The sequence below is a fragment of the Ahaetulla prasina genome, chromosome 9 (genome assembly GCF_028640845.1).
Source record: "Ahaetulla prasina isolate Xishuangbanna chromosome 9, ASM2864084v1, whole genome shotgun sequence".
Taxonomy (NCBI): Eukaryota; Metazoa; Chordata; class Lepidosauria; order Squamata; family Colubridae; genus Ahaetulla; species Ahaetulla prasina.
The window spans coordinates 34,810,865-34,836,498 of record NC_080547.1 but is presented as its reverse complement, the minus strand read 5'-3'; the positions used below and the strand labels follow the sequence as shown (position 1 = coordinate 34,836,498).

The following is a 25,634-nucleotide window of genomic DNA, read 5'->3' as shown; positions in this document are numbered from 1 at the left end:
TTAGAATAGAATAGAATGAGCCGGAAGGGACCTTGGAGGTCTTCTAGACCAGCCCCCTGCTCAAGCAGGAAAACCTATACCATCTCAGACAAGTCCAGTCTCTTGTTAAAACATCCAGTGATGAAGCACCCACAACTTCTGGTGGCAAGCTGTTCCACTGCTTAATTGTCCTCGCTGTTAGGAAGTTTCTCCTTAATTCCAGGTTGTTTCTCTCTTTGTTTAGTTTCCAACCATTATTTCTTGTCCTGCCCTCCGGTGCTTTGGAGAATAATTTGACCCCCTCTTCTTTGTGGCAGCCTCTCAAATATTGAAATATTGCTATAATGTCACCCCTAATTCTTCTTTTCTTTAGACTAGCCAGATCTAAAACCTGCAGCCGTTCTTCATATGGTTTACTCTCCAGGCCATCTTAGTCAGTCTTCTCTGAACTTTTTCCTCTGAACATTTTCCAAAGTCTCAGCATCTATTTTTGTAGTATGGTGACCAAAATGGATTGCTGCATTCCAGACTTTTGACAGTCTTCTTTTGACAATTTTATCTATTTATTTTTATTTATTTCATACCCATTTCGTGGCTGAAGGTGACTCTGAGCAGCTCAGAATATAAAACACAAAAACATTTGAAAATTCTAAGAACATTAAAATTAAAAAAGAATTAAACTGAAAAAGCAGGGATTTGGATATCCTGTAAAGATAAGGGAGGAGCAATGGCAGAAAAGGCTCTTCTTCTGGATCCCACCAGCTGAAATTCCTTGGCAGAAGGATCTGCAACAGCCAGCATGATTGGGGCAAGTCAATCCCATTGGTTCTGCAGATATCTTGGCCTGAAACTTTAAAGTTAATAATTAATATTCTTAATTGTACCCATAAACAGATCAGTGCAGCTCTTGTAACAAGGTGTTATATTTGCTATCCAAGGAGCCTCCAAAACTTTACATGCCAAAACTCTTCTGAATACTCTTCAAAGGAAGCCCCTGTAGAACATGCTACAAAAATCCAAGTGGGAGATGGACCATAGTTGGCAGCAGGAGGCTTGCTGCTTTCCAAGGGTGAGGAGGTGCCCATGAACTCACAATACAAATCAAATGCATACTTCTATTTCTTTTTCAAGTTGAAATCTGAAGATTTATCTGAAGAACACTAACTTGTGAAATCATAATTATGAATGCTAGAATCTTAAGAAAAACTTTGGTGATTCAGAGAAGTTTAGGATTATTATTTTTGGATCAAGAGCTGGGCTGTTAGATAAGACTGTAAGATGCCATCAAATGCCAAAGAAAAAAGCCATCACCTTGTGTAGAGGATAGCAGTAAATTATATGCGTGGGTTGCCCCTGGTTCGGACCGGTTCACAAGAACCGGTAGTAAAACCAGTGAGAGGCTCTGCCCACTGACCTGGACATCATCAGGAAACTTCTGCGCATGCTTCTCACATGCGGTCCCGTTGTGAACCAGTAGTAAGAGCAAGTAGAACCCACCCCTGGTGTGGTGGCACAGTAGTTAGAATGCAGTACCGCAGGCTACTTCTGCTGACTGTCGGCTGCCTGCAATTTGGCAGTTCGAATCTCACCAGGCTCAAAATTGATTCAGCCTTCCATCTTTCCGAGGTTGGTAAAATGAGGACCCAGATTATAGAGAGAAATATGCTGATTATGTAAACTGATTAGAGAGGGCTGTAAAGCACTGTGAAATAGTATATAAATCTAAGTGCTATTGCTATTGCTAAATAAGGGCTTTAGCTTCTTCATTCTGTTAAAAAAGTTTCCTTTGCAGAAGTGATCAGGTTAAATATGTTCTCTTATTATTTTCTAATCCCTGCCATGAGAAAGCTAAATGTCAGAGTGTGTGTTTATTATTACAGGTTCTTGGCATGGATGAGATTTACTCTGCTAAATGTTTTGTATTTGTCTTTCAAGGATTGGGACCATCTCCAGAAAGGCAATGAAATGCCATTACAAGTCACATGAAAGTTTTTTAAACGTAAAAGTGGACAGTGCCAGGTAAGAGTCCATGGACAAGGCCATTCATGAGGCAAAAGAGCTAAGAGATGTTCTCTTCTTCCGATGTTGTTTTTTGATTCACTGCAGTAAATGAGGATTGTCTACTCTTTTAAAACGAGGGGCAACTTGGGTAGTAAACACTCACAATGTTCAGAAATGAATGCTCTTGAGAGAGGAACATGAAGAAGAGCCAAACACTGATGGGTTCATTTTAAAAGAAATGGATTTTAAAGAAATAGGTCTCAACATGGTATTTTTAACATACCTTCTGAGTCTCACTCTTTGCATATGTCTCAGGAAGAAAAGGATATATACTTAAGCTTTGCTGGCTGAGGAACTGTGGGAGTTGAAGTCCACAAGTCTTAAAGTGGCCAAGGTTGGAGACCCCTGGACTAACAGACCTCTGAGGTCGCTTCCAGCCCTATGATTCTATATTCCATGAAAGCAGCCAAGTTGGTAGCCAGCGCCACCTCTTACAGTAGCCAATTCCAAAGCTGAATTATAAAGAGTAAGGTATACAAAATAAGATTATTAGGAGAAAGTCTTTAAGGAAAAAAATGTGCATGATGCAGAATTACAAATACAGCCTACTTTGGGAATAAACTGAAAGAATTGTAAACCTGGAAAAACAAGAGTTTCTCTAATAAGACTTTAGGAGAAGAAAAATTTAACTTCCCCTTTGTACTGTACCCTTTAAAATGATATATGTTGCAGACCACATCCATGAACACCAAGTAGCAGTCAGAAGACAGGATGAAAATTCCTTAAGTCCTTAACATAGAGTTTCAACTGGGAGAATAGAATAGAATAGAATAGAATTTATTGGCCAAATGTGATTGGACACACAAGGAATTTGTTTTGGTGCATATGCTCTCAGTGTACATAAAAGAAAAAGAAAAAAAAATACCTTCATCAAAGGTACAACATTTACAACACAAATGATGGTCATAGGTTGCAATTTAACTCTTAATGATAGCAACAAAAAGTTACAATCATACAGTCATAAGTGGAAAGAGATTGGTGATGAAAATGATGAGAAGATTAATAGTAGTGTAGATTTAGTAAATAGTTTGACAGTGTTGAGGAAATTATTTGTTTAGCAGAGTGATGGCCTTCGGGAAAAAACTGTTCTTGTGTCTAGTTGTTCTGGTGTGCAATGCTCTGTAGCGTCGTTTTGATGGTAGGAGTTGAAACAGTTTATGTCCAGGATGCGAGAGATCTGTAAATATTTTCACGGCCCTCTTCTTGATTCGTGCAGTATACAGGTCCTCAATGGAAGGCAGGTTGGTAGCAATTATTTTTTCTGCAGTTCTAATTATCCTCTGAAGTCTGTGTCTGTCTTGTTGAATTGCAGAACCGAACCAGACAGTTATAGAGATGCAAATGACAGACTCAATAATTCCTCTGTAGAACTGAATCAGCAGCTCCTTGGGCAGTTTGAGCTTACTGAGTTGGCGCAGAAAGAACATTCTTTGTTGTGCTTTTTTGATGATGTTTTTGATGTTAGCTTCCATTTTATATCTTGCGATATGATAGAACCTAGATGTGTAAAGGTTTCTACTGTTGATACTTTGTTGTCTAGTATTGTAAGAAGTGGAAGTATGGAAGGGTTTCTCCTAAAGTCTACCACTATTTCTACGGTTTTGAGTGTGTTTAGTTCCAAATTGTTTCGGTTGCACCACAAGGCTAGTCGTTTGACCTCTCATCTATATGCGGATTCGTCATTGTCTCGAATGAGACCAATCACTGTTGTGTCATCTGTGAACTTCAGTAGTTTAACAGATGGATCGTTGGAGAGGCAGTCATTGGTATACAGAGAGAAGAGAAGTGGGGAGAGCACACAGCCTTGGGGGGCCCCTGTGCTACTTGTACAGGTATCTGATGTGATCTTGCTTAGCTTCACCTGCTGCTTCCTGTTTGTTAGGAAGCTTGTGGTCTACTTACAAGTCTGTTCAGGTACCTGTAGCTGATTTAGCTTAGGAATGATGGTATTGAATGCTGAACTAAAGTCTACAAAGAGGACCCATGCATAGGTCATCTACACATTAATTGCAAGAGACAATCAAGAAGCCAAAAAGGAACAAAAAAACCAAAACCCCAAACATTTCCTCACTGGCAATCCACTACCAGATGAGCAAACTCAAATATCAAGATGAACACTGGACCAAAAATCTAGAAGTAACCCAATCAAGGAACTTCCAACTCAGACAAAAAGCTAACAGCAAAAACAACCTAATTTGGTAAAACGGAATTAAAAAGAAGACTCTCATCAACACCAATAGGGAAAGCCACTTGTATATAAATAGAGAGAAAACCCCACTCCCTTCTAGCATTGATGATATTACCTAGTTTGGTAATGAAATGTCTGCAAGAAAAAAAGGACCACACAATATTTATGAGCAATAGCTGCTTAAAAACAGCGGTAATATCAGCACAGTAATACAATAGTTTTACAGTAGTATCCTAAAGAATAGCCTTAATAATAATAATAACTGACTGCCAAAAGGTTAAGCATAATAATTGTTTCAGAGTTGTTTTGCCTTGTCTCTTGCCAGCAGCTGATTGAAAGAAACAGACAAAAAGAGATTAAAGGAGATTCAAAGGAGATTAATGCCAAGGAGAATGTCAAAAGGAACTATTTTCTTCCCTGATCTGTTTCTTTATTTCTTTGTTTTCTCTGTTTATTTTTATTTTATCTTCCAAAGCTGTAAAGGGCCTTATGCTGCACCTTATGCAACATTAGAATTAGTGGGAGTCAAGAATGCACACATTTCTCCTGCCTATATAAAAAAAACAGGGCTTTGTGGCTACCATCTTGACACTCTTTTACCAACCCTCCCTGCAGATGCCCATAGCTGCAGTCAAAACTCATGAAAATCACTGAACCTTGTTAATGGTGGTTAGAATTGGGGGAGAGATTCATTAGCAAAATGAATAACAAATGGAGTCATAAAGAGCCAGTTTGGTGTAATGGTTAAGATGCTGGTCTAGGAACCAGGAGACTGTGAGCCCATCTAAGGCATGAAAGCCAGTTGGGTGACTTTCGGCCTCTCTGTTAGCCCAACAGAACTCATAAGGTTCCCCAACAATGTGGTTGGAGAAGAAAATAGGACAATGAAAGAATGTTAGGAATGTTCACCACCTTGATGTATTTATAAAAATAATAAAGGCAGGGGAGAAAAACTAAACATAAACCAGAAATCAAGAACAAGACATTTGGCCATAAATCATATAGATGTAGGAGAAGAAAAGACAAAGCTGGAGGATGGAGTTAAATGTAACATCAGTTTGGAGTTGTTGCATTGTCAAGTCTAGTCCTCCATGAATTTCATTGACTCTTTTCTAGTATCAATTTAACATTTACCATTGGTTGACTAGATTTGTGTATACAGTGGCAGAGGTAAACCTTCTGTGCTTTGAATTCAATGGCTTTGTTTGATTAATTGTGGCTGCATTGTGTTGAATTCCAACATGACCTGGTCACTCTCTGCCAAAGTTCCTGCAACTTCAATCCCCCTTATCATTCCATCTCTGTTAATCAGAGTTCAGTCCAGTATAGCTGACCCTCTATTCCTTCCACAATTAATAGAAGCCACCATGGGGTTGTCAAAAAATTTCTTTCTTTCTTTGACAAAGTGACTAAATCAGTGGATAAGGGAATCACTGTGGACATAATTTTACTAGACTTCAGTATGGCATTTGACAGAGTAGACCACAGCCTACGTCTTGGAAAGATTGAACAATGTGGGATAATCAGTATCACCACCACATGGATTTGCAACTGACTGACCAACCACACTCAGCAGGTAATTCTCAATGGAAGTACATCTATATGGCAGGAGGTATGCAGTGGGGTACCCCAAATTCTGACTTAGGCCCAGTACTCTTCAACATCTTCATAAGTGATTTAGATGAATGAATAGAAGGGGAACTCATCAAATTTACAGATAGCCCCAAGCTGGGGGTAACAGCCAACACTTTAGAAGATAAGCTCAAGTTTCAGAATGACCATGACAGACTTGAACTCTGAGCCTTATCTAACAAAATGTAATTCAGTGATCAGAAAAGTAAGATTTTACACATAGATAAGAAAAACAAAATGCACAGATACAGACTAGGTGTTACCTGGCTCAACAGTAGCAACTGTGAGTGAAATCTAGGTGTCCTAGTAGAACCAACGTTTAAGTGTGAGCCAGCAGTGTGCTGCAGCTGCCATAAAGGCTAATGTACTCCTAGGTTGCATGAATAGAGGGATAGTTTCAAGAAATGATATTTTCTTGGTTTATACTGCACTGGTGAAACCACACTTGGAATATTACATCTAATTCTGGTCACCATGATAAAAAAAGAGAGAGAGGAGAGGAGAGGAGAGGAGAGGAGAGGAGAGGAGAGGAGAGGAGAGGAGAGGAGAGGAGAGGAGAGCAACAAACATGTTAAGGGGTCTGAAGACTAAACCATATGATCAAAGAAGAGAGAACTCGTTATGTCATGTCGAACAAAGAGAAGGACTGGGGGTGATATGATTACAGTCTTCCAGTACTTGAGGGGCTGTCACAGAGAAGAGGAGGTCAATTTATTCTTCCAAGCAGATGAAGGCTGGACAAGGAGTAACAAGTAGAGGGTCATTAGAAAGAGATTCAACCTCGAATTAAGGAATAATTTTGTGACAGTGAAAATAATTAATCAAATGAACAGTTTGACTCTGGAAGTCCATCACTGGAGGTTTTCAAGAAAAGGTTGGACAGCCACTTATCTCTAATGGTATAGGGTCTCCTGCCATGGACAGAGCTTGGACTAGAAGGTCTCTTCCAACCCTATCATTCTAGACGTTAATCTGGCCCTTCTTTCTTTAATGCCTACTTTCCAAGAAAATTAAGACGTTAATCCTAGTGCAACAATACTGTAAGTGTGTTTGAAATGGCTGCTGCCAGTTATGGAATATTGTGGTTTGGCAAGGAACCATTTCTTCTCAAGTATAGTAAACATCCTCCTCTTGTCACAAATGACAAATGAAACCTTGTTGTCCTTTCTTTTCTATTGATGTTGTGACTCAGAAGGGCTTTCAGCCTGCAAAGTCTGTGCCCACACAAATATTTGCAGTTTTCCTTGTCTTGTAAACTGATGAGTGGGGTGAAAATACTTCTCTGAGGTTCCCTGCTTAACCTTTTTTTAAAAAAAAGATTAAGTTGCCAAAAGGAAGAATGATCTAAGCATGCTTTGAATCATTTGCAAATCTACCGACGTCTATCCTAGACTTTCCAATTGAACTTTCACATTTATTTTACTTTGGTATCCTTTTCAAGGGCCAGTGTGATATAAGTTAAGGTGTTGAATTGAATTCGGGATATCCATGTTTAAATCTCCAGTTACCATGCATCTCACTGGATGAGTTTTGACATTACTTTTCTTAATATACACTAACTCTCAAGATTTGTGTTGTGAGGAAAAATAAGAAGTTATCTCATGTATATTTTAAGCTCCATGGAGGAAATGTGGGAGATGAAAGTAAGAGAATAAAGAAGATTCTTGAAGATCGCTCTTATGCAACAATTTTCCTAGATTAGATTGATGAGTTTTCTGTTTCTGTTGATTCTTTTTGACCAAGATAATATAATTTGATTGAGCTTGTAATAGCTTCTAGATTATGAGAATAGATAATAATACACCAGCAAGTATAACACAAAAATCACAGGAAAACAGAATAAAAAGGAAAAATATAATTGTTCTAAAATATCAAAAAAGGATTAGAGTAAATATGACATTCTGTACAAATGATAGGACAGTACTTAAGTAGGGCCAAGAAATAAAAACAAACTGATCCAATAATAACATCTTGAAATAAACAAATCAGAGTGACCAGATTTTTTAGTAAAGAATAGAAATAATAATTATTGGCAAACATCTGCATAGAGGGGACAATATAGAATAACATTTTCCATAAATTTAATTATTCCTCTACCACTGTCTGTGTTCAAAAGGATTTTTTGATACCCTCCTTCAGTAATTGCTGTTGGGAGGGCATTGAATTTTGCTAGGGATAATGTCCTTCTGAATTTTGGGATACTTGTGTGACTAAGATATCTGACTGGTTGGAGAAGATGTGCAGTCGTTCAAGAAGGGATTTCTGAGAATTTATTTATTTAGAAAATGTATATGGATGCCCACTCATTCTCCATGAGTACAGCTGGAAAGTCTGCTTACAGCTCTAAATCAATGGCCCACTGTTTGAGATTAGCCAGTGCATGTTCATAGACCATCATGGTGATGGCTGGCCAAGAAACCAAAAAGTTGCGATTTGGCATGTATTGCCTGGATCCAGAAGCACTAAAAGCTGTCAATCATCATTAAAGTGGACTGTCAAGCACAAATAACCAAGAGCATTTGTTGTGTTCAATGCACAGAAGAATTTATGATTGCTATCTCTAATAAAAGAACCTCAAGAGGTTCACTTTTTAATATAGTTGAAAAGAACAAATAGATATTGAGCTGTACCATGGGTTGTTTTTCTAAAGAATGGCATGCATGTACAGTACAATGGCATACAATATGGGAATCCAAGAGATAACTTTGACCCAGACGAGAACTGTTGCATCAGCAAAGAGGGTTGAAGGGTACCTGAAGCTGCAAATTTGGCTATAAATGAATCCCTATGGATTTTATAGAAGAGATGGTATCCCTAAGACTTCCAGATGCTACAAAATTAAAATCTAGATATGATGGCTGCACTGCTTAGGGTTGCTGGTAGATGCCCAGTTGATTAGCAATATCTGGAAGTCTAAGAGACTATTGGTAAAGATAAGGCAAAAGTTTCTGAAAGAAAAATCCTTATACATGTAGTACATATACCTGTACATGTATTCACCCACCTAAATAAAATACAGATAGACAATTTGTTTGACTAAGTTAGTGAATTCTGAGAAAACGTTGCTATATAAAATTTATTTTCATAATGAAGATAGAAGAAGAAATAAATAATGGTGATTTTACCAAATGTGGAGCATATGGAGGAAGAGAACAGATGGGGAACCCTAAGACCTTGCATTATGCAGAATGTGGAAGAAGAGATGGAGAAAAAAATCCTAAAAACTAGTTAAAGGGGAAATTGAAAACAAATTTAGATAAATTTAGGGAGTGTATTAGATAAAGGTGTCAGAAACCTATTTTTGCATGGTGAACAACTAAAATAATTTACCCAGAAAATTAAATATTTTAATAAATAAATATGCAATCAAAATATAGCATATTTTATAAGTAATAATGCAAATGTAGCCACACTCAGAGAAAGGAAAACAGAGATCAGGCAATAATAATTGAGACAGAATTAATCTGAATCACCTGGAAATGAATAACAATCACAGGGGAAAAGTATGTGATGATTAAGATGTTTCCTTGTCTACTGACATGTGAGTGATTATCTCTTCTTCAGAAGTAAAACACAGAGAGACAAAGAGACAAGTTAATGGAGAAGAATGAGGTTGTTCAGTTGAGTAGCAGCCATGAGGAATGATCTCAATCATGGAATTCTGTTATAATACTGGTTTATCATTTATCCTGCCCTCAAACAGAAAGGCTAAATTCAGCATAAGATGTGGCTTGAGACAACTTTGATAGCTCTTCTCATAATAAGCTTTGCAATTTTAATCAGTTTGGTGTCATTGCAGGAGAGGACTGCTGATGATGGTGAGGGCAGAAGTTCTGGAAGAAAACAAGCTGGCCACCAAAGAGAGTGTCAAAGGCTCACACAACTCCTTGTTTCTAAAAGAAGAGAAGGTTCTTTTGCCTTTATCCTCTTGGAATGAAGCTGCTGTTTCTACTGCGGCTTCTCTTCATCCCAAAATTGCCAAACAGAGTAATCAAAAGTAGATCTTCTAAAAAACCTCCAGTGTTGGAGCACCCACCATTTCTGAAATCAAACCATTCCACTGATGAATTGATCTGACTCTGAATGCATATTACTGCAGCTGACATTCACATCAACATATAAATCTCCTGTTTCAGAAAATGGAGGGGCTGGTGAAGGAATTATGTGAAAACAAAAGCTCTTGAGTTCTCTACAAAGGGAGAAATCTACCATGGCATAGAAGGTTTTTTTCCCCTGTACTGAAGTCAGGGACCACTTAGGTAAATGCATTGGCATGGACTCAGTCTTTCCTACAATAACATCGTTTTTCAGAGGCTACAAGTCAGCTCATTGAGCTTCCTGGTTAGCAACCGGCACTAAATGCTGGCAATATTAAAAGGATGCTAGAATGCTCAAAAAGTGCCTCTTAATCACAAAATACTATTTAAAAAACCAACTATTGGCATCTAAGACCCCGATGCCCCCATTAAGAGGCCCCAAATTTAGTTGTATTAACACGTGAGCCAGGAAAGGCAGTGCTGTGAGCATGTAATCCTCTCCTTTTGGCTTTGAGGGATGCCTTCAAAGAAGCTTTTCAGATGTCATAGTTGGAGTGACAAGCACTAAGCCAGTTGGAAAACTGCCCTCCAGTAATATTGTTACAACTTAGAATTTGGGCAAATCCTTTAGCAAACACCTTTGCATATAAGGGCATGAATGAAGCTGAAGGACTCGTTCCTTGCTTCTCACAGTCAACAGGAGAAGAGCTCAGGTTGGCTTGGAAGCAGAAAGAGATTCCCTGTCCGCCAGTCCGATCCAGGCTCCAAAATGATCCAAGGTCTCTTGGTAACTATATGCTTAGTGGTTTTTCCATATCAAGGTAAGATGTTCTCTTTTGTTTCCTTATTCAGATTCTCACTGCTAAAAGTCTATGGCACCCAACAAATTTCTATGGTTTTTCTTTTGATGCTTAAGCAATATTTCCTCCACTTCAGTTTCTACAGACTTAGCAAAAGAGTGCTTGCTCTCAAAGCTCACATTTCTTCGAAAGTTACATAGATGGTTTTTTTGGTATTTGCTTAAATTTTGTCAAGCCGCAAAGAGATCCTAAGAAAGAAAAGTCCTAATATCCTCAGAAGAAAAGCAGATTCATTTGGAGAAATGAATTCATCTTTTCCAATGATGTGAGTAAAAAAAAAAGGATTAGAAGACTGAAGAGGACAGAGAGGCAGAGTTTGTAACAAGAAAGTGATAACTATGATGCTATGAACTGTTTTTGAAAGTGAAAGAAAGGAAAGGAAAGGAAAGGAAAGGAAAGGAAAGGAAAGGAAAGGAAAGGAAAGGAAAGGAAAGGAAAGTCAACCAAACCATAAGGATGGCAGTGAAATAGCAGTTCAGTAAGTTGTATTTGCATATAAAGCTATGTTTACCCTAGCTTTTTGACTGATGACTATACTAAACCATCATGTAGTATGGTTTACTAAATTGTGTGAATCAGACTATTGTGATTTACAGGTTCTCATGGTACCTTTTATCACTTAGTGCACAAATTACCACATTCATTGAGATTTATTTATTTATATATTTATCTAATTATTCAAGCTCCAAAATTTTTCTTTTGCCCTGCCCAAAACAATGTCTCCAGTTAGTCTCCCAGCTCTCAAACATCATTCAACAAATTCCATATCCAGAGATAACCTGGATTTCTGTGCCAAATTCCACTAGAAAAAGATTCCATTCTTCATTGGTAAATGAATAACAAATTGAGTTGTGGATGTGGGAATGGTAGAATAACATCCCAAAGTAAACCAAACCATTCTTTTCTTTCTTTTTTTCTTTATGAAGGGAGCTCTTTAATCCTGGAATCCGGGAATGTTAATGATTATGAAGTAGTGTATCCACAAAAAGTGCCTGCACTGCCCAAAGGAGTTCAGAATCATGAGCAAGAGGTAAGAAAAAGACCTCTGTTTCATCAGCAAATTACTTCTTGTCAGCCAACAGAGCTTTTGGTATTCCTTTCCTGCCATTTCATAATTATCTGGATTTATGCATTGCAATCTATGTGCCTCATTGATTCACTCATTCATTCATTCGGTCATTCAACAAATTTATATGTCAGCCTTCCTAATATACTATAACTAATAAAGTGTTGGGAAACACCCAGCTATATAGGGAAGAGGGTTCAAGCAAGGAATTAGCCTTGAGTCATTTCATAGCTGCAACAGATCCAGGACTGACATCCTCACCCACCCACCCCCAGGAAGTTCCACTAAATTTTATCTATCTGTTCTGAAGAGAAGGGAAGCAGTCTAGGGAGATTCCTGTATTATAGGCAGAATACAATAAACTGGTTAGTTTAAACTTTACATGTGTGGATCTGGTTACTTCTGCCTAACATAAATTTTCTCTTAATACGTGACTTTGAGGGATTGTTTCTTTCTTCCTTTTTATGTTCTTGGGTCATCCTTCATAAAAGATGATAAGTAGCTGTGACAAGTATTATATAAATAAATTATTATATATTATATAAGTAAATTATACTTTCTAGCTTCTCAGAATGCATCATTTTGAAATATAAAAGTTGTGTTTCTAGGTGAAGATGGTATAGTGGTTCCAGCCCAAGATTAGGACTAAGAACCAGATTCAAGTCCATAACTGGATGACTAGTCAGTCTCTCTGTCCCAGCCTAACTTCATTCACCAAGATATTCAATTGGAGAATGAGATCTTGAACTTACAGTATATAGGAAAGTTTAATTTAATTTAAGATTGTATAGTGTCCTTCAAGCACCAGATGAAATACTCTAAATCTAATAAATAATTTGGCTGTACCTCTCCATTTGACACAGGTGTAGAGTTGTTAAGAGGGTAAACATTTTATTTGTCTATTTTTTAAATAAACCACAAACTCTTTGCATTTCAGACCAAGTATGAAGACACAATGCAATATGAATTTCAAGTGAATGGAGAGCCAGTGGTCCTTCATCTAGAAAGAAATAAGTATGTTAACTCAGAAGTTCTCTTAACTTTACGAGGACAATATGAAAAATGTATATTCTCTGACATAATCCAAGAGAAATAATAATTGTATTGCTTTGTTTGGGAAACTAAAAGTAAATTAAGTAAATTAAATTTTACACCATAGGAGAAATAGATACAGCTGGTGAACACGTTAATTATATTTTACCCCTGAACTGAGATTTTTTTTATTTATGCTTTTTATGGTACATTGCTGGACTATAACAATTTAGATAAAGTTGAACCATTTAAGGCTGATAACCTTCTATCACTTGAATTACCTAGGTTAGTTATGAAATATTACAGAGTTTTTCAAATGATTGCTTATGCTGCTTCACAGATACCTCATCAATCTATATAACATTTCCTAAGAGACCTATATAGCATGAAAGGCATGAAATATCATGATCTCTTACGGCACAAAAGGGGACACAACCTAAATAAGCTCAGGTTTCATTATGCTTTTTTTTTTTAAAAAAAAGTACCATGTGAACCTTCTTAGTGATGTTCCATTTGAACTGTAAATCAAGATAATAATAAAGATATTATTTATTTTATTATAAGCCACCTGGCTTATATTTGCATACTAACTAACCATGGAAACAGGTTTTTGGTCTTTTACCGACTCATCTAGCCAGGCCTTTAAAAAAATTGACAGCTTTGTTTCACTACAGGGAACAAAAGCAGAATAAAATTATTTTTCAGCAGAAAAGAATAGCATAGTTGGAAGGGACCTTGAAGGTCTTCTAGTCCAACCTCCTGCTCAAGCAGGAGACTATATCATTCTATAGCTTTCCAATCATTCCTTAAAAACCTCCATTGATGGAAGACCCACAACTTCTGAAGGCAAGCCATTCCACCTATTAATTATTCTCATTGTCAGGAAATTTCTCTTAATTCTAGGTTGGATTTCTCATATATAAATAAACTAATAACACCACTAAAAGAAAATATGCCATTTTCATTACCCCCAAGCCTGTAAATGCCATATCACCATTGAAATTAGTATGCAACTGTAAACATGGGAAGTCTCTGCAATCCTGATGCAATTTAACATTAGTGTTAAGACCAAGATATATAGTTGGTGCATTAAGAATGACTGTCTGGCTTTTACTTTAGAATGTATTTTGCTTTTGACTATGCTATATCCAAAAGATGCTATTTTTGCCTTTTTTAAAAAAATCATCTTTGGTATAACTATGACCTGGATGACTGAGAAGCTCCGTAGACCATGCTATATGTGCCTCAAATGAATATTGCCTTTATTATTAAGTATAGGCTGCAAAGAAATGGCCCTATATGTGGGTATCTGTATGTCACTTTATCTTATATCACTGGAGATATTTCATGCTAAATTCTGAAGTGTGCTTTAGAAATTCTAGTTTCCCCTTTTGTTTTGTTTAAAACTTCAAGACAGATGCTTCTGTATCCCTTTCTTTGAGGTTGCTTCATTTTACTCTTAAGTAAATAGAGCTATACTGCCCCTCTTTATAGACCAATCAGTTTAATCAGATGGTTGCATAGACCAGAAGAATGAAAAGAAGAGCAATACAAACTGTCTTCTCCTGGTCAATCATACCCCCTCTGAGCCTTGATGAAGAGAATTGCACAGCTTCCTTGGTGTAAATCCCTTTCCTCAGGGGAATCTAGTATGCTCAGCACTCCCCTTAAATAGGCCTCCTCATGAGATTTGAATACCTGCTCCTTTCCTTTGATACCAAACAATATGCTAAAATAAGTAATTGTAGACTTACTATAAAATTATCTCTGTCCTACTTAATTCCTGACATAGATATTCTCTTGCATTCTTTCCAGAGGACTTTTTGCAGGAGATTACAGTGAAACTCATTATTCCCCTGATGGTAGAGAAATTACAACAAACCCTCCGGTTCAGGTAATATCCAGAGTTTCTTACTTTTAGGAAACAAATTGAGAGGAATATTTGGGCACAATATTCCAAATATGTATGTACTAGACCAGGCTACTCAAACAAGAAAGACTGTATATGTATAAAGTATCTTATATCGAAATATTCATATAAGGATGTATGGATTGTTAAACCCAGTTTGTTTAATACATTGAATTAATAGGGCAACATTTCAATAACCAGTTCTTTCCTTCTGGTTAAAAACAAACATTTTTGAGTGAGTTTCACAAATAGATTTATTATGAGAACATCAGGTTTATAAGATCTACCTTTTCATTTTTAAACCAGATTACAGTGATAAATGCAAAATCATTTGTTTGTAATACTAAAAGTGGGGGAAATTCACTTTGCTCCTATACAGAAATTCATTTGATACCTCTCACATTAAAAGGGCCCAGAACATGGCTGCACAGCAAAAATATCACAGCATTAACATGCTTCATGAAGTCCTTGGCCCCTTCCCCCCAGATTGATCTAAAAATGCATCCTCTGTGTCCAAAAACTATCTTCTTCTGTCTTAACATTATCAAAGTTCATACAAATTGCTCCTATTTAGCGTGTAACAGAAATCTCCTGACTTTAATGTCTACCTGGATCATGATTCCAGATGATGCTAGGAATTATATCATATTTCTGAAAGCTTTCATTGTGTGGGCTCAAGGAAATAACAATTAATTGGTATCATTAGTAAATGTGAAATTTTTCATACATTCCGGTAAGATTTCAGAATGTAGGACAATCATCAAGTCTGACAGTTTATTCAGCAAATCCTGTGGTTCATCACTAGAGTTGATCTCCAAGAAGACAAGGCTTATAAATTGAACAGAATATTTACTATTTGTGTGTTGGTTGTCTGCCCAAAAGTTCTTAGCATTTTACCATCAGGGGGGCTCTCCCTGCAGTATAACTGGTTTTTATGGAGATTTGTGTTTATCCGATGTTCAGTTTGGAACAATCAATATTAAGCATCTCTTCTATCCCCCTGAATCAAAATGTTCTGAATAATTACTGTCTTAATATTTCATTGATGTGTTGGAATACACTGGAACTGCCCTTCTGCTCATCAAATTACACTGCAAACAAGCTTTAACCAGTGTGATCCTCTTGCCCCCATACAGGATCACTGCTATTATCATGGTTACATTCAGAATGATGCTGACTCAACTGCAGTCATCAGTGCATGCGATGGCTTGAAGTAAGACAGTCTCTTTTATTTATTTTATTAAGAATAAAATACTGCTCTTGGAGTTGTCATAACTCCAATTTAAAATGAAGGACATCAGTTTTTCATGCAAACTAGTTGGGTGTGACGTCTGCAGAATTTAGAAGGACTTTGGTTGAATACCAAGAAGAGCTACTGCCAGCCAGTAGAGACACTAGGGAGCTAAATCAGGTCTGTCTAAAGGAGCTTCCAAGCCCATGTCTCCTTTGTATATAGGAGGTGATGTTACAGGTAGAGAAGATGAGTAAATTTCAGATTGCATACTGTGCTAGAAAGTGTACAGGAAGAGGCAAGCAGACTTTTCAGTTCTACCCAGAAACACTTTCTTGAGTCCCTCTGCACACCTTCTTCAACCAGCTAGATAGCTTAGCCACATAAAAATCCCAAAATTCGGACAGTTCTTATCATTAGTCGGATTCAACATCCTCCCAGTAGCTGTTACTGAAGGAAGACACTAAAAGATTCCCTTTATATAGCAACTGTGTCCATGCAGTGGGGGAAGGAATAAAATGATCGAATATAACAGAATAACAACAGAATAATAAAGGAAGAACAGAATGATAGAGTAACAGAATTGGAAGGGACATTGAAAGTCTTCTAATTCAACCTCCTGCTCAAATAGGAGATCTATATCATTCTGGACAAATAGCTGTCAATCTCCTTTTAAAAATCAGTGGTGATGGAACACCAACAAGGTCTGAAGGTAAACCTTTCCATTGGTTAATTATTCCAACTGTCAGAAAATTTCTCCTTAGTTCTAGGTTGCTTCTCTCCTTGAATAGTTTCCATCCATTTTTTCTTGTCCTGTGTTTTGGTGGATAGATTAACCCTCTCTTAGCCCCTTAAATATTAGAAAACTGTTATCATGTCACTCTTACTCCTTCTCTTCATTAGACTAGATGTACCCAGTTCCTACAACCACTCATCTTATTTTTTAGCCTCCAGCTCCTTCTTATTCTGCATTTTTATTCCCCGTTATTATCCATATTATTCTAAATTACCCTCTCTAAGCAGTTGCTTCCCAAGAATTCTTATTTCCATTCTTTATTAAATATCCTGGTCATCCTGACTCATATCTTAAATTGCTGATTTAAAATATGATTTTATTTTCTTCATTACTATCTTGCTATAGATTGTACAATAGATTGTAATATTCCTCTTTTTCTTTTTAGATATTTAAAATAGCTATATTTTTCCTCTGTTATCCTAATTAGTTGTGACTTCTGGGTTTTATCTGCTGATCTATGGCTGAATAAAGATTTATTGATTCACTGTACAAGAGGGATCTATATACATACATGCATGCATACATACACAGTACGATTTACGTTGATTGTTTATTGAGTATCCTACAACTGCTGTAGGCCACACTTGGAATACTGCATCCAGTTTTGGTCGCCCCGGTGTAAAAAAGATGCTGAGACTCTAGAAAGAGTGCAGAGAAGAGCAACAAAGATGTTAGAGGACCGGAGGCTAAAACATAAAAAGAACGGTTGCAGGAACTGGGTATGTCTAGTCAGATGAAAAGAAGGACTAGGGGAGATATGATAGCAATGTCCCAATATTTGAAGGGCTGCCACAAAGAAGAGGGAGTCAAGCTATTCTCCAAAGCACCTGAAGGCAGGACAAGAAACAATGGGTGGAAACCAGTGGTGAAATCTGAACCGATTTACTACCAATTCTCTGGCTGCGCATACGCTCTGCATACACATGTACAGTGCACACCACATACCAAATGCGAGGTGTGCGTACATGCAGTGCATGCCAAACAGAGGCATGGGGTAAGTAGAACAATGTGTGGGGGTAATCAACTGTGGCGCGCAATCTTTTTTTTACTTTTAAAAGCATTTTTTACAACCTATTCACCTGTATAGGTTGTAAAAAAATGCTTTTAAAATTAAAAAAAAAGGCTCTGATGATCAGGCAGGTCAGCTGTGATCGTCAGAGCCTTTTTTTATCTTTTAAAAGCATTTTTTAAAAGAAGCGGCAAGCAGACAATTGGGTGACGGGGAGGGCATGGGCGGGGGGGTGGGGCAGGTGATTTTTGCTACCGGTTCTCCGAAGTTGGCTCCAGAAGTTGTGAATGCTCCAACACTGGAAGTTTTTAAGAAGATATTGGATAACCATTTGTCTGAAGTAGTGTAGGGTTACCTGCCTGGGCAGTGGGTTGGACTAGAAGACCTCTATGGTCCCTTCCAACTCTGTTATTTTGACTATCGCTAAGTGTTGTATCTTATGATATATGATGAATGCATTTTTATGATGATCATGATTTATCACTTATAGCTTTTATATGTAATGTGAGCTTATGCACTGAAGACAAATTTCTTGTGTGTCCAATCACACTTGGCCAATAAAGAATTGTGTTCCATCCCAACCCAGCCCATCCCAATCCAACCCAACCCAACCCAACCCAACCAATTCTATTCCATACTATTCATTGGTGGGTTTCCCCCGGTTCGGTCCGGTTCTTGTCAACCAATACTAAAACTGGTGGGAGGCTCCGCCCACCCACCCAGTCGTCACTATGGACGATCTGGGCATGCACGTGCTCCCATTCCGAACCGGTAATAAAGGTAAGTAGAACCCATCCCTGATTCTATTCCATTATATATATATGATATAAAGTATTTCACAATTATGAGATAAAGTTTTACACAAAAACAGAATCTTTCAATAGGTTTAGTCTTATATTTGCATAGATAAGGCCCCCCTAGTATACGACCTTATTCAGGGGGGCGTCGCGGACCTCATAGGCGTTACAGAAACCTGGCTGGGCACGGAAGGGGGCGTGCCCCTTGTTGAGATGTGCCCGCTGGGTTTCCGTGCATTCCATCAGCCGAGGGCTCAGGGTAGGGCTGGGGGGGTGGCGGTTGTGATTAGAGAGAGTCTAGAGCCGAGGGAGACCACTGTACCTCAGATTACCGGGTGCGAATCCCTCTTTGTGAGATGGGGTCATAGGTGTCAGATGGGTTTGCTGGTCACGTACCTGGCTCCTTGCTGCGTGACAGCTGCCCTGCCCGAGCTCCTGGAGGTGCTGGCTGGGGTGGCAGTTGAGACCCCCAGACTTTTAGTCATGGGGGACTTTAACTTGCCATCTTCCGGCTCGTCATCGACGGCAGCTCGGGAGTTCACGGCCTCCATGACGGCCTTGGACCTGACCCAAGTAGTTGATGGCCCTACTCACATTGGGGGTGGCACTCTGGACCTGATTTTTGTCTCTGGTCAGTGGTCGAGAGATCTGGACTTGAAGGAAATAGTCATTGAACCTTTGTCATGGTCAGATCACTCTCTTCTTCGCCTGGACTTTCTGACCGCCATTCACCACCGCAGGGAGACGGAGCCGATACGTTGGTTCCGTCCCAGGCGCCTGATGGACCCGGAGGGGTTCCGGACGGAGCTTGGGCCATTCCCTGAGGGTCTGGCTCACGGCTCGGCTGAGGAACTTGTTGCGGCCTGGGAACGGGCCGCGGCGGGGGCCTTAGACCGGGTCGTGCCTTTGCGGCCTCTGACCCGGCGCAGGTCCCAACCGGCTCCTTGGTTCTCCGAGGAGCTGAGAGGGATGAAGCGCCGGAGAAGACGCCTAGAGAGTTCCTGGAGGTCTAGCCGTTCGGAAGCTGATCGGACACTAGTGAAGTCCTATACTAGGACTTACCTAGTGGCATTGAGGGAAGCGAGGCGTAGCTACGCCTCCTCCCTCATTGCATCGGCAGATAACCGCCCAGCCGCCCTGTTTCGGGTGACTCGCTCCCTCCTACACCAGGGGGAGCGGGATGACCCGTTGCAGGGACGTGCTGAGGAGTTTAACGGTTATCTATACGATAAAATCGTTCAGCTTCGGGATGGTCTGGACCAAAATTGCGGTGACGCGGGTGAGACGGCTGAGGGTGGTCTTGGTGACATTTTATGGGATGAGTTTGACCCTGTGGCTCCCGAGGACATGGACAGGTTGTTGGGTAGGTTGAATGCCACCACGTGTTTACTGGACCCGTGCCCCTCCTGGTTGGTGCTGGCCACTCAGGAGGTGACACGAGGCTGGCTCCAGGCAATTACGGCGCTTCCTTGGTGGAGGGAGTCTTCCGGCCGCCTTGAAAGAGGCGGTGGTGAGACCCTCCTCAAGAAGCCTTCCTGACCCGGCTGTTTTAGGTAATTATCGTCTGTTCCAACCCGCTGGCGAAGGTTGTAGAGAGTATGGTGGCATATCAGCTTCCCTTATACCTGGATGAAACTGTCTATCTAGACCCGTTCCAGTCCGGCTTCCGGCCCGGTTACAGCACTGAGACGGCTTTGGTCGCGTTGGTGGATGATCTCTGGAGGGCCAGGGATAGGGGATGTTCCTCTGCCCTGGTCCTATTAGACCTCTCAGCGGCTTTCGATACCATCGACCATGGTATCCTGCTGCGCCGGTTGGGGGGATTGGGAGTGGGAGGCACCGTTTATCGGTGGTTCTCCTCCTATCTCTCCGATCGGTCGCAGACGGTGTTGACAGGGGGGCAGAGATCGGCTCCAAGGCGCCTCACTTGTGGGGTGCCGCAGGGGTCGATCCTCTCACCCCTTCTGTTCAACATCTATATGAAACCGCTGGGTGAGATCATCAGTGGCTTCGGTGTGAGGTACCAGCTGTACGCTGATGACACCCAGCTGTACTTTTCCACACCGGGCCACCCCAATGAAGCTATCGAAGTGTTGTCCCGGTGCTTGGAGGCCGTACGGGTCTGGATGGGGAGAAATAGGCTCAAGCTCAATCCCTCCAAGACAGAGTGGCTGTGGATGCCGGCATCCCGGTACAGTCAGCTGAGTCCTCGGCTGACTGTTGGGGGCGAGTCATTGGCCCCGATGGAAGGGGTGCGCAACTTGGGCGTTCTCCTGGATGAACGGCTATCTTTTGAAGACCATTTGACGGCCGTCTCCAGGAGAGCTTTTTACCAGGTCTGCCTGGTGCGCCAGTTGCGCCCCTTTCTAGACCGGGATGCCCTATGCACGGTCACTCACGCCCTCGTGACGTCTCGCCTGGATTACTGCAATGCTCTCTACATGGGCTCCCTTGAAGGGCATCCGGAGGCTGCAGTTAGTTCAGAATGCAGCTGCTATAGAGGGAGCCCTCGTGGCTCCGATGACACCAATCCTGCGCAGACTGCACTGGCTACCTGTGGCCTTCCGGTGCGCTTCAAGGTTTTGGTAACCACCTTCAAAGCGCCCATGGCATAGGGCATTACGGGACCGCCTACTGCTACCTAATACCTCTCACCGACCTGTGCTCTCACAGAGAGGACTCCTCAGGTGCGCCAGCTAGGCAGTGCCATCTGGCGACGCCCAGGGAAGGGCCTTCTGTGGGGCTCCCACCCTCTGGAACGAACTCCCCAGGACTCCGTCAACTTCCGGACCTCCGAACCTTCCGTCATGAGCTCAAGACACATTTATTCATCTGTGCAGGACTGGCCTAGATTTTAAATTTATAGGGTTTTAGCAAACTGCAGCAGATGGATTCACGAATTAAAATAAGAATGGTCTGACCGTGACATTTTATGGGATGAGTTTGACCCTGTGGCTCCGAGGACATGGACAGGTTGTTGGGTAGGTTGAATGCCACCACGTGTTTACTGGATCCGTGCCCCTCCTGGTTGGTGCTGGCCACTCAGGAGGTGACACGAGGCTGGCTCCAGGCAATTACGAGCGCTTCCTTGGTGGAGGGAGTCTTCCCGGCCGCCTTGAAAGAGGCGGTGGTGAGACCCCTCCTCAAGAAGCCATCCCTGGACCCGGCTGTTTTAGGTAATTATCGTCCGGTCTCCAACCTTCGCTTTGCGGCGAAGGTTGTAGAGAGTATGGTGGCATATCAGCTTCCCTTACACCTGGATGAAACTGTCTATCTAGACCCGTTCCAGTCCGGCTTCCGGCCCGGTTACAGCACTGAGACGGCTTTGGTCGCGTTGGTGGATGATCTCTGGAGGGCCAGGGATAGGGGATGTTCCTCTGCCCTGGTCCTATTAGACCTCTCAGCGGCTTTCGATACCATCGACCATGGTATCCTGCTGCGCCGGTTGGGGGGATTGGGAGTGGGAGGCACCGTTTATCGGTGGTTCTCCTCCTATCTCTCCGATCGGTCGCAGACGGTGTTGACAGGGGGGCAGAGGTCGGCTCCCGGGCGCCTCACTTGTGGGGGGCCGCAGGGTCGATCCTCTCACCCTTCTGTTCAACATTTATATGAAACCGCTGGGTGAGATCATCAGTGGCTTCGGTGTGAGGTACCAGCTGTACGCTGATGACACCCAGCTGTACTTTTCCACACCGGGCCACCCCAATGAAGCTATCGAAGTGTTGTCCCGGTGCTTGGAGGCCGTACGGGTCTGGATGGGGAGAAATAGGCTCAAGCTCAATCCCTCCAAGACTGAGTGGCTGTGGATGCCGGCATCCCGGTACAGTCAGCTGAGTCCTCGGCTGACTGTTGGGGCAGTCATTGGCCCGATGGAAGGGTGCGCAACTTGGGCGTTCTCCTGGATGAACGGCTGTCTTTGAAGACCATTTGACGGCCGCCTCCAGGAGAGCTTTTACCAGGTCCGCCTGGTGCGCCAGTTGCGCCTTTCTAGACCGGGATGCCCTATGCACGGTCACCACGCCTCGTGACGCCTCGCCTGGATTACTGCAATGCTCTCTACATGGGCTCCTTGAAGGGCATCCGGAGGCTGCAGTTAGTTCAGAATGCAGCTGCGGGTTATAGAGGAACCCCTCATGGCTCCCGTATGACACCAATCCTCGCAGACTGCACTGGCTACCTGTGGCCTTCCGGTGCGCTTCAAGGTTTTGGTAACCACCTTCAAAGCGCTCCATGGCATAGGGCTGGGTTATCTACGGGACCGCCTACTGCTACCTAATACCTCTCACCGACCCGTGCGCTCTCACAGAGAGGGACTCCTCAGGGTGCCGTCAGCTAGGCAGTGCCATCTGGCGACGCCCAGGGGAAGGGCCTTCTCTGTGGGGGCTCCCACCCTCTGGAACGAACTCCCCCCAGGACTCCGTCAACTTCCGGACCTCCGAACCTTCCGTCGCGAGCTCAAGACACATTTATTCATCTGTGCAGGACTGGCCTAGATTTTAAATTTATAGGGGTTTTAAATTGGTTTTAATATTTATATTTATATTTTAAAATTTGGCATTAGAATAAGTTTTTTAATGATTATTTTAATGTGTATATAAATGTTTTATTTTCCTGTGAACCGCCCTGAGTCGCCCTGAGATAGGGCGGTATACAAATATGAATAATAAATAAATAAATAAATAAATAAATAAATAGATAGAAACAATATTTTTTAAAAAAAACTCTAAGTGTATACAATATTGAATTCCATGCCAAACTTTCTCCATACAAATACTGTACGGGTATTTCCTGGTTGTGTTGCGAATGTGTATTTTTCTGATCATAGCAGAATCTTTGGGAAGCATGAGAAAGTGATATGAGTTCTGAGGATAGAAAATAATAAATTCAGTTAGTTTTAAGGAGGGATTCAAAAACACAGGGACTGTTGACTTGGTTAATTAAAAATGGCTCTCAGAGTTTAGTTGTTTCCTTGAAGACATTTCATTACCCAACTAGGTAACATCATCAGTGCAGGTCATCCCTGAACTAACAATATTCTCTTTTATCGGTTCTCTCCCATCTGAATGTGCAGATGACAGGGGGCAGTGCCCGGCGCCTACTGCAGGGTGCCCCTCCAAGACAGAGTGGCTGTGGATGCCGGCATCCCGGTACAGTCAGCTGAGTCCTCGGCTGACTGTTGGGGCAGTCATTGGCCCGATGGAAGGATGCGCAACTTGGGCGTTCTCCTGGATGAACGGCTGTCTTTGAAGACCATTTGACGGCCGCCTCCAGGAGAGCTTTTACCAGGTCCGCCTGGTGCGCCAGTTGCGCCTTTCTAGACCGGGATGCCCTATGCACGGTCACCACGCCTCGTGACGCCTCGCCTGGATTACTGCAATGCTCTCTACATGGGCTCCTTGAAGGGCATCCGGAGGCTGCAGTTAGTTCAGAATGCAGCTGCGCGGGTTATAGAGGGAGCCCCTCATGGCTCCCGTATGACACCAATCCTGCGCAGACTGCACTGGCTACCTGTGGCCTTCCGGGTGCGCTTCAAGGTTTTGGTAACCACCTTCAAAGCGCTCCATGGCATAGGGCCGGGTTATCTACGGGACCGCCTACTGCTACCTAATACCTCTCACCGACCCATGTGCTCTCACAGAGAGGGACTCCTCAGGGTGCCGTCAGCTAGGCAGTGCCATCTGGCGACGCCCAGGGGAAGGGCCTTCTCTGTGGGGGCTCCCACCCTCTGGAACGAACTCCCCCCAGGACTCCGTCAACTTCCGGACCTCCGAACCTTCCGTCGCGAGCTCAAGACACATTTATTCATCTGTGCAGGACTGGCCTAGATTTTAAATTTATAGGGGTTTTAAATTGGTTTTAATATTTATATTTTAAAATTTGGCATTAGAATAAGTTTTTTAATGGTTATTTTAATGTGTATATAAATGTTTTATTTGCCTGTGAACCGCCCTGAGTCCTTCGGGAGATAGGGCGGTATACAAATATGAATAATAAATAAATAAATAAATAAATAAATAAATAGAAACAATATTTTTTTAAAAAAACTCTAGGTGATATACAATATTGAATTCCATGCCAAACTTTCTCCATACAAATACTGTACGGGTATTTCTTGGTTGTGTTGCGAATGTGTATTTTTCTGATTGTAGCTGAATCTTTGGGAAGCATGAGAAAGTGATATGAGTTCTGAGGATAGAAAATAATAAATTCAGTTAGTTTTAAGGAGGGATTCAAAAACACAGGGACTGTTGACTTGGTTAGTTAAAAATGGCTCTCAGAGCTTAGTTGTTTCCTTGAAGACATTTCATTACCCAACTAGGTAACATCATCAGTGCAGGTCATCCCTGAACTAACAATATTCTCTTTTATCGGTTATCCATCTCTGACCACCCTTTTCTACATTATTTTACAGAGGACAGTTCAAGTATCAAAGGGAGACATATCTTATTGAACCCATGAAGCTTTCCGACAGTGAAGCCCATGCAGTCTACAAAGCTGAATATGTAGAAAAGGAGGAGGAGACCCCCAAAATCTGTGGGGTAACCGAGACTACTTGGAAATCAGATGATCCCATTAAAAAGGCCTCTCATGGGTCTATTACTCCTGAAGAAGTAAGTCTCATAAACCCTCAAGTATATAATGTCATTTGAGAACAGGGATACATTTATTTGTAAATTAAAAGAGAAATTTTTGGGTGATTAGATAGAATTCATAAGGGAGGAGCCCCCATTTCTAAATTCTTTATCCTCAGCAAGTTGTGGTTTCATACATTATGTTTAATTGGTCCTTAATTGGTCCTTTATCTTGAATGTTCTAGTCTCAATGTCTGGTCATGGTCACTTTATTCAAACTGGATCATGTGCAGCAGAGTTAAGAAAGTGGCTGTCAGAGAGCAAGGAGAGAAATTGCATTCTAGAATTGGCAATTTGGCTTTACAGCTCTATAGGCTGAAAAAACATGAATACACTTTCCTAGGGAAAGAAGCAAGTAATACACCCACACACATGCAGATCTTAGCTTAAGTGTCCTTCCTGAGT

General features: G+C 41.4%; 1 protein-coding gene and 1 long non-coding RNA gene across 2 annotated transcripts in view; both read left to right on the top strand.

The window, feature by feature from the left end:
• The first annotated feature begins 1,517 nt into the window (after window positions 1–1,517).
• LOC131204035 (uncharacterized) lies at window positions 1,518–9,738 on the top strand. The gene is made up of 3 exons (XR_009156517.1): window positions 1,518–1,605; window positions 1,915–1,998; window positions 9,660–9,738. It is a non-coding gene; the product is annotated as an uncharacterized LOC131204035 (long non-coding RNA).
• Window positions 9,739–10,540: 802 nt separating this feature from the next.
• Window positions 10,541–25,634, top strand: part of LOC131204032 (zinc metalloproteinase-disintegrin-like MTP9) — a 50,447-nt gene continuing 35,353 nt past the window's right edge. The window contains exons 1-6 of the mRNA XM_058194833.1: window positions 10,541–10,718; window positions 11,684–11,787; window positions 12,761–12,837; window positions 14,671–14,749; window positions 15,901–15,977; window positions 25,010–25,208. Coding sequence (XP_058050816.1) covers window positions 10,556–10,718; window positions 11,684–11,787; window positions 12,761–12,837; window positions 14,671–14,749; window positions 15,901–15,977; window positions 25,010–25,208 — 699 coding nt within the window. The 5' untranslated portion in view covers window positions 10,541–10,555. The remainder of the gene's footprint in view (window positions 10,719–11,683; window positions 11,788–12,760; window positions 12,838–14,670; window positions 14,750–15,900; window positions 15,978–25,009; window positions 25,209–25,634) is intronic.